At 42.4% G+C, this 24,652-nt stretch overlaps 1 protein-coding gene across 2 annotated transcripts in view; it reads right to left on the bottom strand.

Moving 5' to 3' along the window:
* LOC139337324 (suppressor of tumorigenicity 7 protein homolog) overlaps positions 1-24,652 on the bottom strand; it is a 49,212-nt gene that overhangs the window by 9,423 nt on the left and 15,137 nt on the right. For both annotated transcript variants that reach the window (XM_070971869.1, XM_070971868.1), the window contains exons 3-5: positions 7,105-7,187; positions 4,910-5,069; positions 691-745 (exon numbers count right to left, since the gene is read on the bottom strand). In XM_070971869.1, coding sequence (XP_070827970.1) covers positions 691-745; positions 4,910-5,069; positions 7,105-7,187 — 298 coding nt within the window. The remainder of the gene's footprint in view (positions 1-690; positions 746-4,909; positions 5,070-7,104; positions 7,188-24,652) is intronic.

Below are 24,652 nucleotides of genomic sequence, written 5' to 3' on the forward strand. Positions count from 1 at the left end.
GAAGGAGGAAAGTATCCCAATGAAAGGCAAAGAGGAGAGAGAGAGAGAGAGAGAGAGAGAGAGAGAGAGAGAGAGAGAGAGTGCTTTTACAAGCTCAGATGTTAGTTAGATGTTGTTCAGATAACTGTAATGAGCCACAAGCTACAGAGACTTAATTGGACCCGTGCTTGACTGAGAGGGGCCAAAGTTAAGCTGCAGAGCGACAGGTAGAGAAAATGACGGCATAATTACAACATGACAAACGGAAAAGTGGTGGATGACTCAATGGGAGGAACAGCAGGCAGACACATCAAAAAGAGAACAAAGGAGGAGCGACGGAATAGAAGCTGATGGGAGGAAATCAAAAGGGCGAAAACAAAAAGAAATCTCAAAGGGGAGAAGCAAATGAGAGGAGGCACAAAGTCAAAACAGAGGAGGAAGGAGTTGGTCACAGGAGAAAATAAATGAAACATGGGGAAATAGAGGAGGAAGAGAGGGAAAATAAATACACTGTAGCTGAGGGGAAAATGCCAAACAGATGACAGAACGGGAGGTGAAGAATGAAGCATATGAAATACAGATAAGAGAAAAAAGATGGCAGCAGAGTGAACTAAACAGATCAGAGAAGGGGAAGGAGACAGGCGGTGGAGGTCTGAGCTGCAGGCCGGCCGAGGGCTTTCACATGCAGTTAGCTTAGCTGCTGTCACTCACCGATTATATTCAGCTCCACGAAATAAATTCAGCGGATTTCTCCATACTTTACATTCTGCAGGGGGAGGACAGAGAGAACAACACTGGCAATGAGTGTCAAGGGTAAAGTTGACACTGAGCCTCCTCTACGCACTTCAAAGGGCTCAACTGCACGCTCCGCCATCCGCCCTGAGGCGCCATGACTGGCACGTTGACCGCTCTGAGAGTGCGGCTGACAGGGAAAAGGCCTTAAAACTCCTCAGTGACCAAACACACTTCTACACAAACTCGCACTGCTGTCACAAAACAGTCATGAGCCCGTGTGTTGGCGAACAGTGTTCACCAGCCGAATGTGAGATTTAACAATACGGAGTTTAGAAATGTTAATACCAAAAATACTTTTGAACTTGCACTAAGAAGCTCTGGCCCTTCCTCATGAGGAGAAACTGCTGATCTGAGATGATGACAACAACAACTGATGATGTAATCGGGGTTACCAGCTTTGGCTTGGAGGAAAATTATAACAGAAAACTTGTGTTACGCACTAAAAGTGGAGAGTTCCCCTTAGGGAAGGATTTGAGTATAAGAAGCAATCCAGATGCATTGTGGGACATGTGGGAGCTGGACCCGTATCCATACCTACAGGTCAAAATATGCTCTTTTATTTATAAAACACAGATTTTTTAAAATTTGTCTCTTTCAAGTTCCCAAACTTAAAGGTAGTGCCATTCAAATTTGCTGAATTACCCCTTTAACAGGCATCATGGCAACAGCTAATCATCATTTTCATCACCATAGTTTTTGGTGTTTTGTCTATCTCATCTTCATATTGCTTGTTTTGTGCAACCAAGAGTTGGAAATCCCGAAAATTATCAATTTAAAACGATATAGAAAAAAAAAAATGCAGCAAATCCTCCAATTTTAAAGGCTGAAGAAATGGAAATGTTTGATATTTTGCCTTGATAAATAGAATTTAAACAATGAACTATTCCCTCATTATTTCAGCAGTGGCCACTACCTTTAAATCTAACCACAGTTACACCTCAACCATATCAAAGATAGACATTTTTTACTCCACAAATAGTTGAAAAGCCACTAAAATAACACTTTGAGGAGAAATGTTAAAGCCTGTCAATAAATGCAAAGAAGAATTTCATGCAGACTCATTAGAATCAGTTCAAATACCTGTTGAATTTATGCTGTACTGCATTTTGTGTGCACACCTGCGACTAATCAATCAAGCGACTTCACCTCAACTGTCTGTCTTTGACTTCTGCTGTAACGAATGAAAAGAATACGTCGCACCCTGCAACCCTGATTTCAATGGAAGGATTTACATTGAGTAGATTATTAGCCAGAAAACTGAGGATTAGTACAGTCAAAATAATTAGACTGCCTTTCTTCCCTCAATCGCTGCTTGTTGATTTAACGCTACACACATAATCCTATTCAACTCACAGTTGTTTGGCTGAAAACAAAAGCAGGCTGCATCATGCCTCCACAGAGACTTCAACAACAGGATCCTTTGGAGGTGGTTTGTGAAGATTAGACCGATCAGGTGAGGTTAGACATCATTAGCATTTGAGCAACTCTGCTTTGCTGCTAACGCGATTCCTTTTTTAAATAAAAAAGCTGTAAAGCAAATTAGAGAAAAATACAAAATCAAATGGAATTCCAAAATAATTAAATACCTGGGTGTGGTACTGGCAAAAGATCATACCAAAACATTTGAAATAAATTATAATAACATTAACAATAATATTAAGACTGATATCAGGCGGTGGTCAGCCTTTAACATGGACTCTGAGACACGAATCGAGATAATAAAAATGAATGTGGTACCGAGACTGTTATACCTTTTCCAATCCATCCCACAGATGATTCCAGAAACACAATTCAGACACTGGGACAAACTTATATCTAGATTTATCTGGGCCGGAAAGAGACCGAGGGTCAGGCATAGGACTCTTCAATTACCAAAAGAAGAGGGGGGCTGTCCTTGCCTAATCTGAAACAATACTTTTATGCAGCACAAGTAAAGTTCCTGGTTTGTACAAGCTGCCCTCTATATCAGGCAAGATGGAAAGACATACGGTAGGGGCCAAGATGGTAAGTTGCCAGATTCAGGCAACATTAGGGGACATAGGAAACAAATTGGGCCAACAAAGCAAAAATGAAATTATTAAGCAAACACTGTCTATCTGGAGCAAGATGGTAAAAGAATATAATATGGAGGGAGATATCAAATTATTAATCTGGCCTGCTCTAGATACCAGATTTAAACCAGGAATCAGAGATGCTGGATTCAGACGATGGTGGAACAGGGGCATTACAGCAATATGTACATTGACCCACAGAGGGCTCTTTAAAAATTTTGTCGAGTTACAAAAGGAATTGTTTTTGAAATGTTTTTAATGGAAAAGATGACTGCTTTTATCAAAACAATTGAAGACGCTACACATTAACAAGGAAAGACACTGGACATTAAATATAGGACTATCAACTGAGGAGCCCCAATGTCTTCGTTTTGTTTTGTTTCTTTGGCAGCTTTTTGTCAACTTGTTTTTTTTTTCCCTCTTCTATTGAAAATGCTAAATAAAGAGTGTCCAAAAAGAAAAAAAAAAAAAAAAAGCTGTAAAGCTTGTTTCATGACATCTCATCTTTTGAAATGAATGAATTTCCATGGGGGAGCAAATACACATTCAAAGGATTAACCACGATCAAAGCATCACTGGTGCAGAGAGGAAGCCAACAAGGCGTTCAGCAGAGCTCACAGAGCGGCTGTGGAGGACGCTGCTGGACAGACGGGGACTTCAGTCTGCTCTAATGTAGACCAACAGGCACAGACTAGAGGTCGGGAGGTTTTATTCGCTGTGAAACTCACAGAGTAACTCTTCCTATGGCTTCCTGATTTGATTTTACTTTTAAAAAGCTATCACAGGTTTTCGGCTGTGTCATCTTGTAGCTGCAGTATGAACAGTAAGAAGAGCAGCTCTCAGAACAGCGTGACAGCACTCAGTGAAAGATATATTTTCTCATTCACAGCTGGAAGCTTCACTTTCAGACAAAACTCATCTGGATGGAGCGTCTCAAATAAACTTTCTATGAGGCCAGACAGGCAGCCTCTAATTAAGTGTCAGTGCACAGACTCCAGAAAGTGACATTATAAGCTCTATGATGTCTCTGTGTTGGATTTTAGTGTTCAGAGTGATCTATATCTGCAGCACAAAACAGTATTTTGATAGCATGTCTGCAAAAACATTAGCTGAGAGTAGAAAACGACACGCTAAAAACAATGCTTTCGCTGCCTTCAGCAGCCCAGAGGGATTTGTGTCAGTGCAGCTGAAAACCCGCTTTGACATTTTACAACATTTTGGCTGTTAAGCTCTCAGTTTTTAAGTTAACGCAGCAGAACCAAACTGAAAAGCTCTGTTTCACTGCAACAGTGACCAGCAAAGAAATGAGAGCAGAAAAGCTGAAGGGAGCAGGGACTTGGAGTCGGCCTTCTGCAGCAGATAAAAACGATAATGACCATCACAAGACCCACGAGCAGCACGAACATTTAAGGCCTCCATTTTCCTGTTTGGGTTGCTCTTGTGTTTGTGGTGATCTCCTGTTTTGTTGGTTTGATCTGAAAAATGGTTAACATGGATGGATTTTCTGGATCATGATGCTTGCTGGCACCCGCTGGTAAACATATTGTAATATAGAGAGTATTAACATCCATCCATCCATCCATTTTCTATGCCGCTTATCCCTTTCTGGGTCGCAGGGGGGCCGGAGCCTATCTCAGCTGTCAACGGGCGGGAGGCGGGGTACACCCCGGACCAGTTGCCAGCCGATCGCAGGGCACATACACACAACCATTCACATGCACACTCACACTTAGGGGCAATTTAGAGTCACCAATCAACCTAATGAGCATGTCTTTGGTCTGTGGGAGGAAGCCTTTCTGTGTGAAAGGCTTCCTCCCACAGACCAAAAACCTCGAACCTACGACCTTCTTGCTGTGAGGCACGCGCACTACCTGCTGCGCCACCGTGCAGCCCTGAATATTAACATGTTCTTACTAATATTTATTCTGGTGTGAGTGATGGGAAATGCTGGCTATGATGTTAAACATCCAAAAAGAGCTACAGCTCTGATCCGGCACATGAAAAATATTTCATGCTGATGCTATGTTCAGCACTGTGAGGTGCTCTTTGGTCTGCGGTGACATTTAGCATCTAGCAGCTCTTACCAGACACACTTTGTCGATTGGAGTCAGCCTCCCCATTACTGGTATTGGAGTTGCTGGGGGAGCTGCTGTCCACTCCGCCCAGCAGGGGGCGCAGGTGGCTCACAGACACCTGCTCTATGAAGGAGGTCCCATATTTCCTGAAATACCACCATTCAAATATCTGACAGAAACAAGGAGAAACAGAAGGAGAATCTTATTGAACAGTTCACATGACTTTTATTCAGTGAAGACCAAATTAAAGATGCAGTCAACCTTCAATGTTTCACCAGCCAATCACATTTAAAACAGGATGTACATATGAAGACTGGCGAGCACACAGCTGAGAAAAACACCTCGTCAGCTAAAGAACTTCAGTTGTGCTTCGATAGCTGTGATTTCCAAACGCAAAGTTATGATTTTAATCAGGATGTGGACTAAGCTACTCTGGTGATTAACACTGTCGGGGGTCTCAGTCCTGTGCCACAGAGGCTCAGAGTGTGCTTCTCCTGTAATTTAGCCATTACCACCTTCAGCTACAGAGGAAGAAGTAATGAGTGAACCCTGCTGTTTGTTCGGACAGTTGGGTCATGATGACACATGCCTGAGACCCACTCGGAGGGCAGAGAGGCTTGTCCATTAATCTGCGTGTTAAAGTGTTCCTGACGAAAGCTCGGAGTGCTCCTGAGGAGCAGTCTGGTGCTCCACTGTCATCAGGATGTGCTTTGCTGTGCTCTCAGGTTAAAAGCACTGTATACTTTAAGTGCAATCCATTTACCTTCACGTCTCGGCCCTGTGCAGGGGCTTGGCATCACTCTCCTTTCATCATCTGACAAACAAATCTGTGTATGCTAGTTTCAAACACATCTGCCCTATTAAAATATGACCGTTTCAACAATATGTTCCCTTAAGGACTGTGCGCTGCTATGCTAACACCAAGCCCTGGATCACGAGTGACATCAAGGGCCTTCAAAACCAGAAGGAGAGGGCTTTCAAGGACGGTGATCAGCAGGAGCTTAAGAACGTGCAGAGGGAACTCAGCTCAGGGAGGCAAAGGAGCAGTACGGAGGGAAGTTTGAGCAGAAGTTGCAGAACAACAGCATGAGGGAGGTGTGGGAGGGGATGAAGATCATCACTGGCTGCAGCTCGAAGCCAAAACTCCTCCCTGTCACTTTTGTCAGATTACAGATAATCTTTACTTCCTTAAACTGGAAAAAATTAGATTCACTCTAAAGGACTCATCCTCGACAGAAGAAGCACTGATGGTAACAGTTTAAATGAATGAATGAATGTGAGACAAACATGCAGAATACTGATTAGAGTTTGGAAACCTTCCTAATCGGGACATAAACATCTCTTCCAATTACAGAGAAATGACCAGTATCTCTCCTATAACACCGACTGGCTTCCACATTTCTTAATCATCTCACAGAGCATGTGCAAAGCTCAACAGCTTTTCTAAGCTGCCTACACATATTGGCCTGCAGCCCGCCGGGAAGAGAGAGTCAGTTAATTAAGAGAGGAGCTATTTTAAAATACTGACCAAACACTGTTCCACAGTTGGCTGTCTCTGTGAAGAACTTGAAAGAGAGATAAAATACCTGCATAAAAGGGAAGAGCCTTGCCAACAGTTCCATTCTATTGCGTCTTTATTTATTCTGTTTATTTTTGAAGACTGACGTAAGCGCAAGCCGTAGATTGAGAGATAGTTTCAGACCGAAAAGCATACCCAAACACTTGCCTTCACCAGAGCAGCTAAGGGAGAAGCTTGGTGCTAATTTCAAAGTGTTTAAGGCAAAAAACAACCCAAAATGTGTTCTCTGTAGTTAGAAAAGTGCGCTGCATGGTGTGATGAGCCAGGACGACATACAGTAACTGCCAGAGGCTGCCATGTCTGTGAAGCTCATCTTATGACGGACCAAATGAGTATAGATTTCCTCTCTCCTCAGCTCCTCGTGGCCTGTGAACCTGTGATTGTAGTCCTAACAAATTACACTCTTTTTAACATTATGAATGAGAGTGTCAAGTGAGAGCACACAGTCATCAAGTGTTTTTTGTACATTTAGCTGATGCGTCAGAACAATGTACTATTAGCCGGGAATCACACACACTGTGTGATTCAAGGAGTAATTACTTTAAGTAATATAAATGAAATTAAAAATTAAAATTAAAATTAGAAATTTCACTTTAAAATCAGTACCAAAATGGGTGTTTCTTACCAATATGAGTCCTGATATGAGGGAGGAGGTGCCCGTCAGAGCCACGTAAAACTTGGGCGTCAAGGTGTTGAGAAACATGCTTACTGCAGAGAGGACACAAAAAGAAGAACAGGTCAGAGCTCACTGTTAGATAGGAGGAAACCTCTCTTCTGCACCACAGAGGACACTTTAGAAAAGATATTTGTAGAATCAAATGCTGAACATCCTAAAAAACTAGGTCATGTCTGCACAGAAGGCGAGTAAAGACTGCGTGAAAAACATCCGAACAACTGCAAGGATTCAAGGAGATTTGTGATTTCAAGACATGAAACGTTTCATGCCAAAACACATCATCCACATGCAGGATTTGGCATTTTCCAGAGAGTCCTGCTGCTCAGATGGGAAATTACACAACACCAGGAGACCAGGGTAAGCCTTGCTAAGATGCAATGAGGGTAGAAAACCAGGGAGGATATGAAGCTCAGCCGGCAGCTTGAACTAAAATACAATATTCACTAGCAATTTAAAAATTCACCATGCAAATACAACTTTTTGGTGCGTCCAAAGCGTCTGATAGAGGACAAACAGTGGTCACTTTACTTGCATTTGTGTTTGTGTGTAGCAAGTAGTTGATTTTCCAAACCCAGTTCTCATTATCAGCTACTTAAACAGCCTTAAACACTGCCTTCAAGGCTACAGATTCACCACGACTGTATACCAGCACACTAATCAGCACAAGCACGTTTCATCAGCACCGTCAGCGACTATAAAACGTGACAGATGTCAAAAAAGCACTGAAGTATTTATAGGTTTACTTTACATCCCAAATGCCATACCAGCTCTCATCACCCTTCAATCCTGCAAGAGCAAAGTCGGGTTTCAATACAATTTATTTTCTTGATCCAGTTATATGAGATCCTGTGGACTGGAAAATTACAACTCTGAGTCAATGATCCTTATCAATTCCAGCCTTCCAGCACAGAGCTGCTCCACGCTCCTCTTAAACCCCAGCAAGCAGCACCGTTATGATGATACATGTTGGCCATGGCTGCAATGTATTTGTACTCTACCAGCAGTACTAGAAGGTACTGTATTTATAGTTTTTGGAGGAGATCGTGTGGTGATTTTCCTCTACTTGTGTGGACTACTTTTAAAGTCACTGACTCAACTCAGTTTCCTGTCCTGACTGTTGGAAAGAATGAGTGTGACTAAGGTGTTTTAGCTGGAACGCTAGTGATATTATTGAAGAATGAAGCAGCTAAACAGTGTCACAGAGTCCTCCTCTGCCATCTGTTTTCAATTTATGTTTCAATTTCACAAACATCTCTATGAGGGAGAAAAAATGCTGGTTACAATCAGATGATATTTGGAGCTGTGACCTTTCTATTCTACCTGAAAACTGTTCGCGGTTTCAAATTGAGTGTTTTTCACACTGAAATTCTGCCTTCGGTGGATTATGATTTTGAAGGCCTGCTTTAATGCTTTAATGCTGGTCACGTTAAGACAGATGCAGGTAAGGAACTGCTGCCTTTGATAGACTCATTAGCCACAGAAATCTGAGCTTCAAGGAAAAATCAGGAGATAAAAAAAAGCAGGCTGAATTGACAAAGATGGCGTATCAGGGACAGCATAGAGCATAAATAATGACCTGCTTAGAGAGATTAACGGATAACTGACCCCTCAAACAAATCCCAAATCCTGTGGCTGCTCAGAGCAGCCTGGAGGCTTCAAGAGTGAAGTTGGTGAGGAAAACATTATCAGGACTGACAAAAATCTAAGAAATTATAAAGAAAAAAGAAAGTTATTTAATACTAAAGTGAGACATTCCACTGATGTTTGGTTCAGCTGGTGGCTACAGATGACCTGCCCATTCTTCATTTGACTCCTGGGCTGAAAGACACTATATTTGGGTGGGGGTGTTGGGTTGTCATGTTAACTCCCTCGTCATCGCACTGACGATAGGAAGGGTGGGACAAAGACTCGGCTCATACGAACACCAGCCTCATACCCACACAGAAAAACACATACGTGCATAAACTAAGTGCAGCTGGCCAGCTATTCATTGCAGTGAAGTGCAGGCTCTCGTCCAAGCAGAAAAGGGTCTTTCAGATTGGCCTGTGGTCAACTGGGCCAAGCAGCTGCTGTCAGCCTGCACTGATGAGAGGATACTGATGTCTGGCTGGTGATGCACTCCGATGCACATCCGAAAAATCTAGTCATAATTAACATTTGGTCTGTTCACATAAACCAATACAGCAGGGTAGGCATTAGGGCTGGGCGATAAAACGATAGCGATACGTCTCATGATAGATACGTCATCAATATCAATAAAAAATGCGTTCGATACATTCGATAATATTTTTTCTTCGTCGGAAGACACCTGAAGTTGCGAAGCGAGGTTTGTTGCATGAACAAAGGCACTCGCTCTCAGGTAACTGAGCAACGTAGGGAGTAATCGCTAATCAGTGAGAGAGACACGCTAACACGCCAATCATGTAACATTATCAAGTTCGGTTGCACCATCGCGTTGTCTCGTGTTTGATGCTCCGCAAGGACTGAGATGAGAAATAGAAAGCGCTGCAGCGAGCGAAGAAATTGTCGATAAAACAGGGAAAGTCAGCTTGCCAGTATGGCAGTTTTTTGGATTTTTTAAGTGGGACCGTAGTCAGACCAATGTGGTCTGTAACTTATGCAAGACTGTCGTCCCCACCAAGACCGGTAACACCGCAAACTTATTTAACCACCTCAGCCGCGCTCACTCTTTGAGCGCAGCCATATTCGCCAACGTCCAACAACATCTGCAACTGCAGCACCACCGCACAAACAGCTGACCACCATGCAGGTATCTGCTTCAGTACCTGATGACAAATCATCTAAAAGGCTTATAACTTATATCGTGATAGAGTTTTCAGCCATATCGCCCAGCCCTAGTGGGCATAATCCAAAAGGCACAGATTTCAGCAATTTTCCTCGATTTTCAAGTGAGGAAACAGTCAGTTAATCAAAAATACCGTAAATTAAATCCCTGAGGTTTGGACCTCTGGACGGACGGACGGACGGACGGACGGACAGACAGACAGACAGACAGACAGACAGACAGACAGACAGACAGACAGACAGACAGACAGACAGACTGACTGACTGACTGACTGACTGACTTGGGCTCTGGGAGCATGTGGCCAGCATCTTCCCCATCTGGAGACATTTTACAGACTAGAAATAATCAATTTATGAATTGACAAAACTACTGTTAGCTGCAGTGCTGTTTGACTTGTCTTTGGGCACAACACCTTTAGTCGGGCTGCACTATAAGAAAACAGATCCTCTGTTAACTGGATGTCCTGGACTCAAGCCCGGCAGACAAGAACAATGGATCCTTCTTGTGTAATTTAATTACATAATCCTTGGGTAAAGTTCTGAAATGGATTTCTCATTTGGAGATCAACTGAGTATTAAACTAAATTAAACTAAAAAGTAATCAAGCCTCAATGTCACCCAGTTAAATTTAGAATCACAGTCAGAATGAGAATTCTCACTAAACATTGGGGTCATTGATCAGACACTAACTTTCAATGAGAAGTCAGAGAGTATTTTTACGAGAGCCAATCAGTGATCGTGTTTAATGAGTCTGAAGAGTTAGCCAACACATACTTGAAAATGGCATACAGGAGCTTGGCTGAAAGCATTTTATCATTTAATGTAACAGCTTGGTACTTTGGCGTAAAGAGCAAAAACAAATTCTTCAAAATAGTTAACACTGCAGGGAAGCTGACTGGAAAGCCTCGGAAACAACTTAGCAATACATCTGACAGTGCTGTGCACAGAACAGCTAAACATAACGACAGACACACCCACTACACCCAGAGCCTGAACTGCTCCTGTCTGGTCATCAATTCAGGGTCCCAACGGCCAGTCGGAGTATATACAAGAAGCCATTTACTCCCTCCGCCACACGGACACTGAACACAGAATTAATGCATCAGGGAACACATGTTATTTTCTGTAACACCTCTGCTGCTACCTGCACATTTGCAGCATTATATGTTTTAATGGTGTGTTGTGCTGTGTGTAGCATGTGTACTTTTGATGTACTTTGGGAGAGGCCAAAGACACATTTCCACTGAGGTGGACAATAAAGTCAATCCATCAATGCCAAAAAAAGATGCTCAATCCCTCCATGAAGACATCTGGCTTCTTCCTTTATGTGCATGATGGTCTGTTCACCTTCTGCCCAAAACCTGTCCTGCATTAACACCATACAGACAGAGTGATTCTTCCATGTACAGCATATACAAGGTCACCAAGACTGAATGTTCCTGTTCCCTCCTCATGTGCACCAAATGAAGCAATCATCAACCAAGCCAGCGAGGAAAAAAAAGAAGACTCTTTGTTATCAGGAATGTGATCACCTTCAATCACTTAACCTGCAGAGGAAGACGGTGAATTGTTCCTCAGGACCGTTTCTCAGTAAATGTAGCTTTCGTGTTGTTTTAAAATCAGACTGCTGATTGCAGCCAGACAGGTTCAAGTCAGCTCCTTTTTAACCTTCATTCATTTGGTTATGCAGAACAAAGATCTGCTGGAGAACAACCTCAAATCCATACAGCTTCACATCAGCTGCAATTATGCACCGGGACTGGATCGCCTTGCTAAAAGGTGTCTTTGTTGATTTATCTGAGAAAGGGTTTACACCAAGTCAAATCACGTTCATAAGATGTGCTGTCTGACTGCATCGGAAATAAAGAGCATTTCTAGTTTTTCCAAACAGTCACACTCAAAGAAAGAGAGAGGAAATGTGATGTCATCTGTCCTGGAAGGCATTCATCATATTGTTTAAATGAAAAGTTAGAGAAATGGTTGTGTAACGAATGAAAAAAGAGAGCCCAGAGCCACTGGGTCTGACATTTCATTATCCATCAATTGGTCAGTTACTCTCTTAATTCATTTAAACTTATGAGACAGTTATCAAAAATACAGTCAAGTAATTTGCTGTCACTTAATTTGACTGATGGCTGTTCATCACTAGGCTCAGCAAGTCAAACTTTAATGGGAGATTTCTCATTCACAAGCTTTCATTGCTGGTCTATAATTCAAACTGATGATCCTGTTTATGCCACACCTCCACCTCTTTGGCTGTTAACGCTCCTGAGAGTTTTCATTGGTCATGAGGCAGCCAGAGAGCATGCTGGGCAGAGAACGTGATGAATTGAAGGCACAAATTCTAACAGACAGACTGAGGACTAAATGTCATCAGAGACAACAGGAGACGTGACCTTTAGTGAAAAGGGGACGGTCGGCAGACTGCTGGCATGACCAGAATGACAAAAGACGCACACTGAGATGCACGTGAACACGCACATTTTCAAACACAGCAACTCTCGTTAATGCACACACACACACACACACACACACACACACACACACACACACACACACACACACACACACACACACACACACACACACACACACACACACGTAGCGATATCCTTTAACTTCAAGAGAACAAATGAAAATTTCATTACGGAGTCATGAGGTGCTTTATATTATAAAATATATATAATATTACTGCCTCGAGCTGCTCATTTACGGCAAAAATCGATCCATCCCAAACTGGTCCATAATGAGATTATTGATTATTATTGACATCATGCATTTATTGAACGTTAAAAAAAACTTGACTTTTAAACAGTGGGTTTCCTTGACCTTTAAATATAATTACAAAGTAATACAGACTTATTTAATATATGATGTATTATAATGTCACTTTTATGTGGTACATAAAATATGAGGTAGGGTTGCTGAAATGTGACTGTCCGCAACAGCGCATTTGACCACACCTGTCTTTAGGAGGTGAAACTTGAACGAGTAAGTTCAACATTTAAGCCCAATAGATTCCAAAGTATTGTTGGAACAATAGAGTACTGACTGCTGACCAACTCCATACAGTGAAATCACACAGTATATGGGGCGTGACACATTTTGTTATCAGCAGATACTTTGATAGTGACGCTGTGTCAGCCTGTCCTGCAGTTTAACTTCTCGCTCTTTTTGTGGGCTTTCTGTCTTCAGCCAGTAAACTGTGTTTACAATCCTGCACTGTTCTAAATCTGTAAAACTGTGAATTAAAACTCTTTAAGTCCACTGTTCATCGATCAAACACCCTGAAACTTTTAATAGAGACTGTTTCATTTTGAATTCTGCGCTGGAAGAAAGACAAAACAGAGACAGTGACTGGAAACATTAAAGGGGACAGGAAACACTTACACATTAAACACATTAATGCAAGGTTTTCCACACCAAAACATTAGCCAATGCCTAACATTGTTTATAAGCTGTAAGAAAAGAAATTAACTCCCAAAGTTTATGTTGTCAAACAAGGGCACCGCAATTTGTCTTGGTATAGAGCATGACGTCAAGAGGTTGGTTGGATCGAGGTCTTTCAATACTCCACTGGTGACAACAGTGACAAAATGGAACCATAAAGAAAGAAGAACTGCAAGGGAGGTCATTTTTGTATCGCTCCAGGCTGTAGCAATGAATTCTACAGAGGAAAAAACCAAGGCAAGACTGTACATTTTCATGTTTTGCCACTAAAGCGGCAATCGGTTCTCCGTCGCTGGCTAGCTGCTCTCAAACGCCAGAGTCCCCCTCTCAGTCCTGTAGCTAGGGTTTGCAGCGAGCACTTTGTAAATGAGGACTACATTGACGAGAAGGCTTTTGAATCAGGTGTCCTGGTGACTCGTAAAACAAACAGGTTAAAGCCAGAAGCTGCTCCATCTGTGTTTGATTTCTCGTCTTACAGTGTAGGGTCCACAGACCTCCCGACACAGTCCGGTGGCAGCAAAGAGGCGGTAGTGCGTCGTAAGGCAAGAGCACAACACCGTGCCGTTGTGGCAGAGCAGAGAGAGATAGGTTAGCTGGTGGAGATCGCTAGTATTAAGCACAACTAATCAAACTGTAGTCATACATTCAGGTCATTAAAACAGAAACTGGCTGCAGTGGCTAGAGCATGCACTGTCCTGTGTGCGTGCAGTTTGTGCACGGACGAAACCATCTATTAGTCAGAACCATTACATCGTCAGACGCTGAGCCGGCGCGTTTACGCAGCACGGCTAAAAATAAATAAATAAATAAATAAAATAAAATAAAATAAAAAATCTTGCTATTTACAATATGATTTGCCTTTTATTCCTGCTAACACTGTGTAATTTAAATGGACCACGGATACAAGCAACACATTTTTCCACTGAAGGCAGGCTTAAAAAAATACTGTGGCATAGTTATTACATAATAACTACAATGATAATTTCACTTCATTTTCTGCAATAATAAACATCAAACAATCAATTCACATAATTAATAAAACAGTCATTCAAGATTCTAGACTACTACCATAAACATAAAAAAACAGTTAAAATCTATTTTCAATCCATATTAAATCTCTTGTGAATTTTGCAGAGACCCACTCAGTCTACGATCAGTGTAACTGCCTCATCGCCTCAACCATCACATCATCTGCAGCCATAGCATCCACATTTCCAATCTGCCATCCACGTAGTTGATTCCACACCATTCCTCAATGTTGGGGTGACAGGACACTGCCAAGTACACAAAGTACCTGTAGTATCATGTGAAAAAAACCACAGGTGCACTTCCTCTGCATCCTAGAGGGATGAGACAAGTAAGCTAAGGTTAGCTAGGTTACGCTCTTTTTAGCTAGTAAGTTAGTTCATTTACTAATGTGGCGCTAGCAAGGTAACGCCACAATAAACCTAACGTTACCACACTAGTAAACTTAGTGGTGTGACATTAGCCAGCCAGTCCACTAGCTAGTTAGTGTGTGGCGTTATGTTACATGAGTTCACTGTGGCATTACGGCTACATGAATAAGCGAACTAGCCAGTGAGCTTCCAACACTTCCCTCTCGCAGCAGAGCATCTGGTAGGTGAGAGATAAAGTGATGTAGGGAAGATCCCCCAGAAGAAGCCCACGTTCGCCTCCTGACAACAAATACACTCTGTCGGGGTGGGCAGTTGCCACACCCGCACCACGCTGTGTTGCCCACCCTCTCAGCACCTGCAGAAACCATCAGCTGCTCTTCCTCCAAAACAACCCGTGGCTGTGTTTGAGGTGTTTGTCTCCTCAGTGGCTCGAAGGCTATTGGGTGTGATGACATTGCTTCGAAATTCCGCTCAATTTCGTCCTCTTCCATTCTTTCTTTGTACTGCCAAGCAAGCTACGTATCCAACCTGATCCAACCAACCAACCAACCTCGTGATGTAGCTAATGACACAAGAACAACATGGTGGTGCACTATTGCTGAAGCAGGTGATCAGCACGAAAAAAAAAACCTCTTCTAATTTTATGTAAAAGCACTTTCCATCTTAAAAAAAAAAAAATCACAGACGTATTCCCACACACCTAATTCTGTGTGAAATAAATAAGACTTGGAGTGTTTCATGTCCTCCTTAAGCCACAGGTCTGGAGAAATGGTTTGAGAACATAAACGTTAATGTACTACAGTAGCCAAGTCAAGATCTCAATAGTGCAGTATTAGTGAAAGGACTGACTGAAATCCTTTTGAAGCGCTGCTGTGTCATCAAACTGATATCCTTTCTAGTGTGAGACTGGAGTATATGACACTTTCTGTTTTCAGATTTTTAGATTGTAAAGTGCATACGAATGGCCTCTTAACAGCTTAGCAGATGCTAAGACGGACAAAGGAGTATGGGATTGTTATGGGAGATGAAAAAGTGGCACTAAGATATTTTCAGTGCATTTTGTTGATTGGAAACTTTTCAGAGGGGAAAGTAACATGAGACAAAGTTCTCCTGCAGACTGACTGCATTCTGACACAAGTTGCAAGTCACTCTGGCTCGGCTGCTCCTGCCTGAAATGTTTGTTGGTGGGGCTGATTATGGAGTGCTTCATAGCCTGACTCTAGTGGCTGGCCCTGACTGATGGGGCTGCTAGCAGAGCCTGTCTGGGTCTAACTACCTCTGTTGACCTTTGAGAGAGGCAGAGTGTAGCCAGCATTTGTCACAGCAGCAGCAGATAAGTTAAGATTATAAGATTCTGTTTTGTTGTGTGTAGGTTAGTAATGTATGCCTGGATCTGCAAGTGTTAACCAGGTAAAGCATGCATAAGAATTAAACAGCGATATGAAAAACATTGACAAACTGGTCACTACTCAGTGCCACCTACAGACATTCAGTTGCCGGCTGCCTCAAGCTTATCTTAAACATGAGAATTAAGTACAGAGACAGAGAGAATGTCATCCAAGGACACAGAAATAAAGGACTAACTCAAAATCTCTCATTTTAAAGTCTAGAAATCTATTTCAGGTGTCAGTAGACGTACTTCCAAACAACGAATGTAGAGCTGAACTGGTACTCTCTGCAGTAAGAAGTACCAGCAAAATCTTTCCTGACCAAACAGCCCAGTAGATGAATCGAATCCACTTGTAATAGTTAATGCTAAACATGCAAACCTATAAATACTGAACCTGATCCACATTACAAAGAGAGAAACATCTTACATCTCAGCATGAAACTTTAATTCAATGTTGGACTCTTATTGCAAAGTCGAATCCAAGCATTCAGAATCCATCATCTACATGAAGACGTGTCTGACAATCATATGCGACTCTCAACAAGAGAGAATATTATTCTGAATTTGCTGAAATGTTCCAAAAGGTTTTGTGTTTGGCACTGTCAGAACGTGCAGTAACTTTGTCCTCTCTGAACTGAGATAAGGAATTTTAACTTAATTTATTGATTTTTCATGGTTTCACTTATGCCAAGAAAATAAACTAATGTACCTGCTGTCTGACATCAGCTCTCTCCTGTAGGTAACAATTGTGTTTTCGCTGGTTTGTTTTGATTTTTCCATGTCTGTCTTGCATTCTAAATTGAATGCAATGGAAAAATTGCTTTGTGGAGCCATGAAATGCTTTAGTATCATCATCATTTTCCCTTCATATCAATAAAGCGACTGCAAAAGAGAGAATAGACAGGGGAGAGAGATTCATTTATTAATTTTCTTTGCTCTGCTTGCTGGCTGGCTGATGGATAAGGCAGTTGCCTGACTATATTTCTTTCAAACAACAACTAAGATGTTGTGCGGAAGGCTGTGAGGGCTGACACAATCTGTCAAACAACCTTTTATTTTTAACTATTTTCCTTAACCATGGAGAATAAAAGTAAACAAAGAAAACAAACATATGGGACTTTGATGGAAAATAAATACGAAGACTGAACGACATTCCTTCTCCTCGGGCTTAGTTGAGCTCTGCTCAATGAGCCACGATGTAAACACAGATATCTGCTTCCACCAGTGGATCCCTCACACAGTACACGCACAGATACACAATTAACACATAAAGAGGCAAGCAACACACATGCACACACACACAGCCAACCAGCAGGGCCTCGCCCACGCACAGAGCAAACCGTCCACTTCATGAATATCAATACAAAATGTACAGGGCCACCTGCTGTACACAATACAAAGGCCATTTGCAAGGGAAAAGATGAAAAGCAGAGCTGCCGTGGAGTTCCTGACGACACACAGCAGGTCACCAGCAGACGAAACGAAGAAACACCACATTACTCACCCTCCATTCTACTCAAACATCCACGAGAGCCGCCAACACACGAGCAGGGTTGGTTCTCCTTTTCAGTAAAGGTATATTTGGCAAAGACACAGCCAAAGTGATATTTTGTCCCTTGTCCACCAGAAGTCCAGATTATGTCTCCAGTGGCTGTGGCCACATCCATGCAGCAGCCTCAGCAGCAGCCAGCTGTCTTTCATAGAGCACATTTACGAGTGGGGGGCCCCGGTCTGCTTTGTTTTTCTTGATTGGCCGCTGTCTGTGAGTGACAGCAGGCTGACACAATTGTCAACCGGCTCTGTCCTGCTCTCCTGCTTGTAACCCAGCAGAAGAAGTACAGGAGGGGGGTCTGTAGATACCGGTGCAGCCAATCAATAACATGGATTTTAATGAAAGGGGGTGGGAGCAAGTGCTCCTTAGCCTCCTCCTGCAGAGGTAACCATGACAACCCCTAAATGACCCTACAGCAGAATGGATGAAAGAGTGTCGGTGCAGATTTACAGATAGCCAAGGCTCAGTATTATTGTAGTGGAAATATTCTTTATTTATCCGCAGAGCTTTCCTCTGAATCCATCCTGCTTTTAAGCAGCAGCTTGTTTGACATTACACACATGAGCTCTACAATCAGCCCAGTATGGCTCCAGTCTTCCATATGGCCACTGACCAGCTTCAATGGAGTAACTGGGGCTTAAGTGCCTTGCTCTACAGCCCCTCAGCAACAGTTATTAGGGAAGGGTGAATCATTATCATCAACTTTCACTGGACACAGAATTTCCCACTTGAGCCATTGATTAGATCCAGTGACCCTCTGGTCACAAGACACGTCCTTTCCATCTTTCTCCAGCCTGCTGACGTACTAGAGAGGGAGGACGGAGGAGAGTCAAGTGAAATTAAATTGCTGACAAGGTTAGCCGCAGCTCTGTGCTAGTGTTTCAACATGATGATGACAAATGCGGTGATTTCCTCTACGAGATCCTGCTGAACCGATTCAATTATCACTGCGATTGAAGATCAACCATGAAGAATTATCATGCAGCAGTCTTCAACCAACGGCCCTGTAGTGAACCCCATTCCTTCAGCGCATGAGCAACAATACTATGAATTAGAGCTGAGAGGACCTTTCTGATCATGAGGAGGATGCAAATTCACATTTTACAGTACAATCAGGAATCAAAGGAGAGAGAATGAAACGTTTCTTTTGTTTTTGATGGCAGGGCTCCCTTGAAGCTAAGAAATGTTAATTAATAGTGAGATTGGTCATTACTATGTTGTCAAATGTGAGACTATCCCAGCATGTGCCAGTGAAGAGGAAACTACACTAGAACACAGGCAGTCACACAGCTGCTGCATTAACAGCTGATCAGTGGTTTAAACCCCAACATGACGACAAATGGAACAGCGAAGGTTTGTCAAATTATGGTCTTCATCATGTATTCCTCCTTTTCTAGAAGACATTTCAATACCAAACTACTGCTCAGAAAATGAATGAAAAACATTCTCAACTCAATAGGATTCAGGACATTAAAGGTGATGCATGTAATGACATTCAGTGGATGGTCGGAGCCAAAGTGGCAGAACACGAGCGAGTGTGTTTCTCATTTGTGGCCTCGGTGGGAAGCAGCCCTGCTGAAATTCCAAAAATGGTTGCCCTATGCTTAATATGTTGAGCTTCTCAGAGATATTTAACAATTTCTACTACAAGCGTGGTGAGCGTGCTGAGACTGAGTTAAAGAGCCACGGAATGACCTCACCTCACCGGTTCTGGCCGAGTCTACGATCATTAAAACTCACAAGTCTGAGGTCTGTTGCTGCTGGCACGGCCCGTGGACCACAGATGTTATGGATGGCGGCAGCTAATGGCCTGGGAACTGGTCCTGTTTGCTGAATAGTTTCACAACCAGCCTCGGGTCCATATATGGAGATTCTGAATGCCAGTAAAATGACTATAGATGACATAAAAACGTTTCCAGGTTTTTCTATTAAATAGCTCAGATCTTGTTTGAACACTGGTGGTTGGATTGATTCTGCAGCAGCTATGGATGATCAAGGCAAGAGACCACCTTCAGAACTGATGAACAAAACAATGACAACTGTTACGTTCATGAAACAATACAAATGAAGCCCTATTTTCTAACAGCACTGTTTTTACGGTGACAAACAATGACGATTTAAGGAAGCCTTTGGCAGAAATAATCCACTTGTAAAGCAGTAGATACACACTGATAATGACTTCTTTAAGACCTGATGGTCAGCTCAAGTATACATAAACCTAAGGTTCCTCTGAATCTGTCATTTTAAAATGTGTAATATTCCTTACACAGTAAGGCAAATGAAAATAATGTTTGCTGCAGTCAAACCTGGTGTAATTCCCAATTAATCAAAACTTCAATGAATTTGGCAATAAATAAAAAAAATGTGTCAAAGCAATGCCTTCCTTTTGGTGGATGCGTTTCAAGAACATGCCACACAGAACTGATATCTTTGTCTCCAATCAGAATGGAGACCCTGATCTCAGCAGCAGAGGTGACTGAGCCAGGATTAAGTTTGCTCTCCTAAAATGCAATAACGCATGTGTAACAGAGCGCACAAGCTTTTTGGACAGAGGTTTCCAGCTCTTGCATGCATTGGGTGAGGATTCAGGGTCAGAGGTCATGATCCATAAGAATACATAAGTGTCTCTTACATGAAATTAAGTCCTTACTGAAGATCCTTTATCTAAATTAAGCCCCTCTTTGGCTAGTTCCACTTCCAGCCACTATATGAGCTCAAGAGACAAAAATAGCAGAAGTCAGCAGTTACCACAGAAACCCGATCGCTCTGCCGTTTTGCCGTTCTTATGGGGGTTACCACAGCAACAGAGATAAATGGTTGCCGTCAGAGTGCTGTTTGGCTTTCATCAAACAGCCATTTTCAGTGAACGCCTTATTCTGCTCATGGGCACCGACAGAGGAATACAACACGCAACCTGGAGCCACCTCAGCAAGTCAGCTCAAAGCCCATCAGTGGCTGATCGCTGCATGGAAAGATGATGTGATCTCGTCAGGCAAGAGGCAAAATAATATCCAGATTAAAAGAACAAAATATTGTGTCCGCTGATGAAAGAGCACTTGCACAACGTTTGAGCGATATGACGACAGTATGGCCTACAGCCATCCTCCCACAATCAAAACATGCCTCCATTTGCCAATTGCGTTTGCCTGAGCTAACCCTTATCAGAAGGCATACTGCTGGTGATCTCACATTAATCTTAAAGAGGTGTAGAGTTCAGATCTCTGTAGGGCTGGGCGACATGGCCTAAAAATAAAATCTCTGATTTTTTCACAAAAAACTCGAATTACGATTTTTTTCCGATTTTTTTTTCCTACTTTTTAAAGAAGACAATAAGTACAAATGACAGAGATAATTCAAAGCAAGTTTTGCTTTTATTTAATCAAAAACTTAAGGTAACCCCTATTTCCCTCTGGGAATTAAAGTGCAAGCTGTTATTTTGTTATCAAAAAGGTTTGTTGGTTGTAGCGGTCTTGTTCCCCTCATAAAGAGTGGCATTTCTCCCACTCGGCGGGATGCTTCTGTTTTAGATGCTGGAATAAGTTTGTTGTGCTGCTGCCTTTTGTTCCTATGGGCTTCAGACAGACTTTGCAGTCACCTGTTCCACATCTGTTGCTGCAAACCCAAACCAGTTCCATACCACTGTGTAACGAGCGTAGGTGCAGGCGGAGAGGCTAGCAGGATTAGCAGTTAGCAGAGGCTCTGGTTGGTGAGTTAGCTCAGAGAGTCGACAGGCGGAGAAGTTGGGATTTCACTTAACAGTTTTATTCTATAATATGGAACATCGACCTTACAAAGCCAGGTCTCCACGGCGCTAAACATACATGTGTTGTAAGACGCAGACAGCATGACCAGCACCAACTCATTACTCATTACTCGCACTCATTAGCGATAGCCATGTTGCTGCTGTGAGTGTGTGTATTTCTGCAAAAGAAACAAAAGGGGAGGGGGGAGGGAGCTCCTGGCTACGGAAACTCCTGGGGGGCAAAAGGCGCGTCGTAGCAAGAGGAGAAAAACTCGAATTTATTATTTTTTTAAATCGTCCACAGCAAAAAATTCTAATTAATCGAAAAAATCAATATATCGCCCAGGCCTAGATCTCTGCCAGATTTTGCGGACCAGTGTCACTCTATTTCAAGTTTCAGGTTATGACACCATAGAGAACTTTCAAAATCCTCATTGGTTTTGAATTTGCACTGCATCACACATGCAATGGTGCACATTACAGATCATTTATGCTCCAAACTGCGAATATGCTCACATCAGATGATCAGGAAGTAAAGGTTTCACATACATAATGATGTAACTGCTATAATCCTGCTGATGTCAGGACCTGTAATCACACACAGAATCACGCAAACCAGGGTAGATCAGTATTAATAATATGCAACGCAGCATGGTCATAGATTAATATGGACTGAGAAAAAGAACAGGAAAAAGGTTCATTATTTCTATATAACAGGAGAAATATGACAAATACAGCAGTACCAGTTACAAGCGACAGTAGAGATAAAGGTAAACCTCCAATGCTGACATTTACTGCAGGACAGGAACTCAACTCTCCCTGCATTGTTATCAAATTCACACAGCCTGGCCAGCTCACCTCACTGCAAACTCCTATTTCCCAGACTTTTGGGAGTCTTTGGTCTGTCATTTCATGGCAGTTGCCACCTCCCTCATAAAATGTAAAAAAAACAAAAACAAACTTCAAATAAATCAGACACATACAGAAAGTAAATGAATGCGGCTCAGGCACGAGCAGGATGATGCACTCCGATCAAACAAACCATCAAATTAACAAGCCCTCTGAAGGAAGACCTTGTGAATGCTTAGTCTTCATTCATGTGTAGTGCTTTTTGAAGTGTGCTTAGAGAGCTTATTATGCATGCTCCCTACATAAATGGCCAGTGTGCAATCACATACTGCGATATGTGGTAGCAAAATAAACACAGGAATGAACTAGAAGCTGCATTTCCATTCAAACAGGACTCCGGGGTTCACAAACCGCAATGGACCCCTCAACCTCAGCATCTAAGAACTTACAAACTGATCGTAATATTATCAGAGGGAGTGCTATGTCACTGTTGGTCCCTTCAGTTCACATCAATGGTAATAATTTTGTTGTTCCTCCAAGACAGGTTGACATCAGACAATCAATAGCCCTGAGGCTGCAGGACTGATTGCTTGGGCTGAGGTGCATCTTATTTAACTGCAAGTCACTGGTTTGAATCTGACCTTTAAGTTTTTGTAATAGGTTATTCACTTCCCCTCTCTCCTACTTTTTGTCACTGTTTGTTGTGTACTAATGATAAAGTTTAAATGACTTTAAAAGAAAAAAAATCAATACCCCTTCAATGTTGTACCACCCAGGTAACTGCAAGTACTGACCTCCATTTCAAGAAAGTGCAGACGTATTTGCAGCTACTGAATCATCCACTTTTTCCTCATAACGTCTTATAACACTAAGGCCAAAGGAGACAGAACGCGGTCGTCATTTACCAAAACCTCTGCTGAACTGGTTTGCAGGCAGGCAACAGCAATGAGGTCAAACGTCTAGAACCAAGCTCTACAGTATGTGTGTAACAAGGTAATTGCATTAACCCAGAACTGTGTGCAGATGATGATGTTTCTGCTCACACTGGTGTCAATGAAGTGCATTTAAGTCCTGCTGGCTGTTCGGAACAGAAGGAAATGACACATGAAGGGCTGCTTTTTAAAGGCAGAATGAGCAGGATTTTCCTAAAAAAATATGGACTCATAGAAAAGAAATCCCTCTAATTCATTACTTATGAGCCATGAGCAGTGTGTGGCAGTGTCTCTGTCGTCAGAGACTCTGCTCCGTGCCTGTATTTTCTTATTTTACTGTGCTTGGGACGTTTCTGGGCTTCAGCCTGTGGGTGGTGGGTGTGTAGCCCCCAGCCAATAATGGCAGGCACATCCAGATCGCCAGCTCATCAGCAGAAACCAAGAGGAAGCCACTGCGTGCGCTTCTGGTGTGTTTGAGGCAGGGAGGAGAGGCCAACTTCCGTGTTTAAAACGAGTCCTGATTCACTTAATAATACCTACAAAGACATTGCTTCCAAAAAATATGCTTCATTTAAGCCATTCCATATCGCTGAAATACAAAAAAACTAAAGGTCGTGCTAGTCTGTCATCCATGGACTTTGGTTTTTGCAAGCACCACATTTAGTTTGTCATACTATATTGATGTTTCACTTTGTTAAAATGGTTAAAAAAAAAAAACTCTGCTCTGTGTGCTGTCAGATATGTGGTCGATATAGTAAGGGTACACAAACAGGATTTGCATTGTTTTGTACTGAAGAAGACAAACAAGTGATTTTCTTAGTTTTTCACTCCCTCTACCATCTGCTTTTATGAGAAAAGGGGAACTGAGTCGTCCCTGCTCGATGCCAGAAAGCAATTCGGCACATTTCCCACTGAACCTGAACACTGACCAACAATGTCGAGTGCAGCGCAGAGGTTGATAGAGGCTGACAATTTCTTTTCTCAGCCGACAGTTTGGCAGCAGAACATTCACAGTAATTACGCTAATGTCTCAGAAGTAATGTGGTTATGGCTTATTTTAAGACACTATGATAAAGGCAAATTTTTAGACTTTTAGATGATTCTATTATCCACAGTGCTGCAGAGTGAGGCTGAGGAGAAGGGCAGTGCTTTGGAACACCAGCCGTGAGTGCGAGCAGGTTTTTGTTGCTCTCAGTCTGGATATACTTGAGACTAAAGTTGGCTTATTAGATACATAAATCTGACGGTCCTGAGGTACAGGTTAAATGTCTTTCTCAATGAAACATAGTCTGCAGTGGTGCACTTGTGACAATCCAGTTACAAGAGTCAAAACCAGGTGACTACATGACAAGCCTGACCAATGGGATTGTGATAACGGCA

The sequence above is a fragment of the Chaetodon trifascialis genome, chromosome 10, assembly GCF_039877785.1.
Source record: "Chaetodon trifascialis isolate fChaTrf1 chromosome 10, fChaTrf1.hap1, whole genome shotgun sequence".
Taxonomy (NCBI): domain Eukaryota; kingdom Metazoa; phylum Chordata; class Actinopteri; order Chaetodontiformes; family Chaetodontidae; genus Chaetodon; species Chaetodon trifascialis.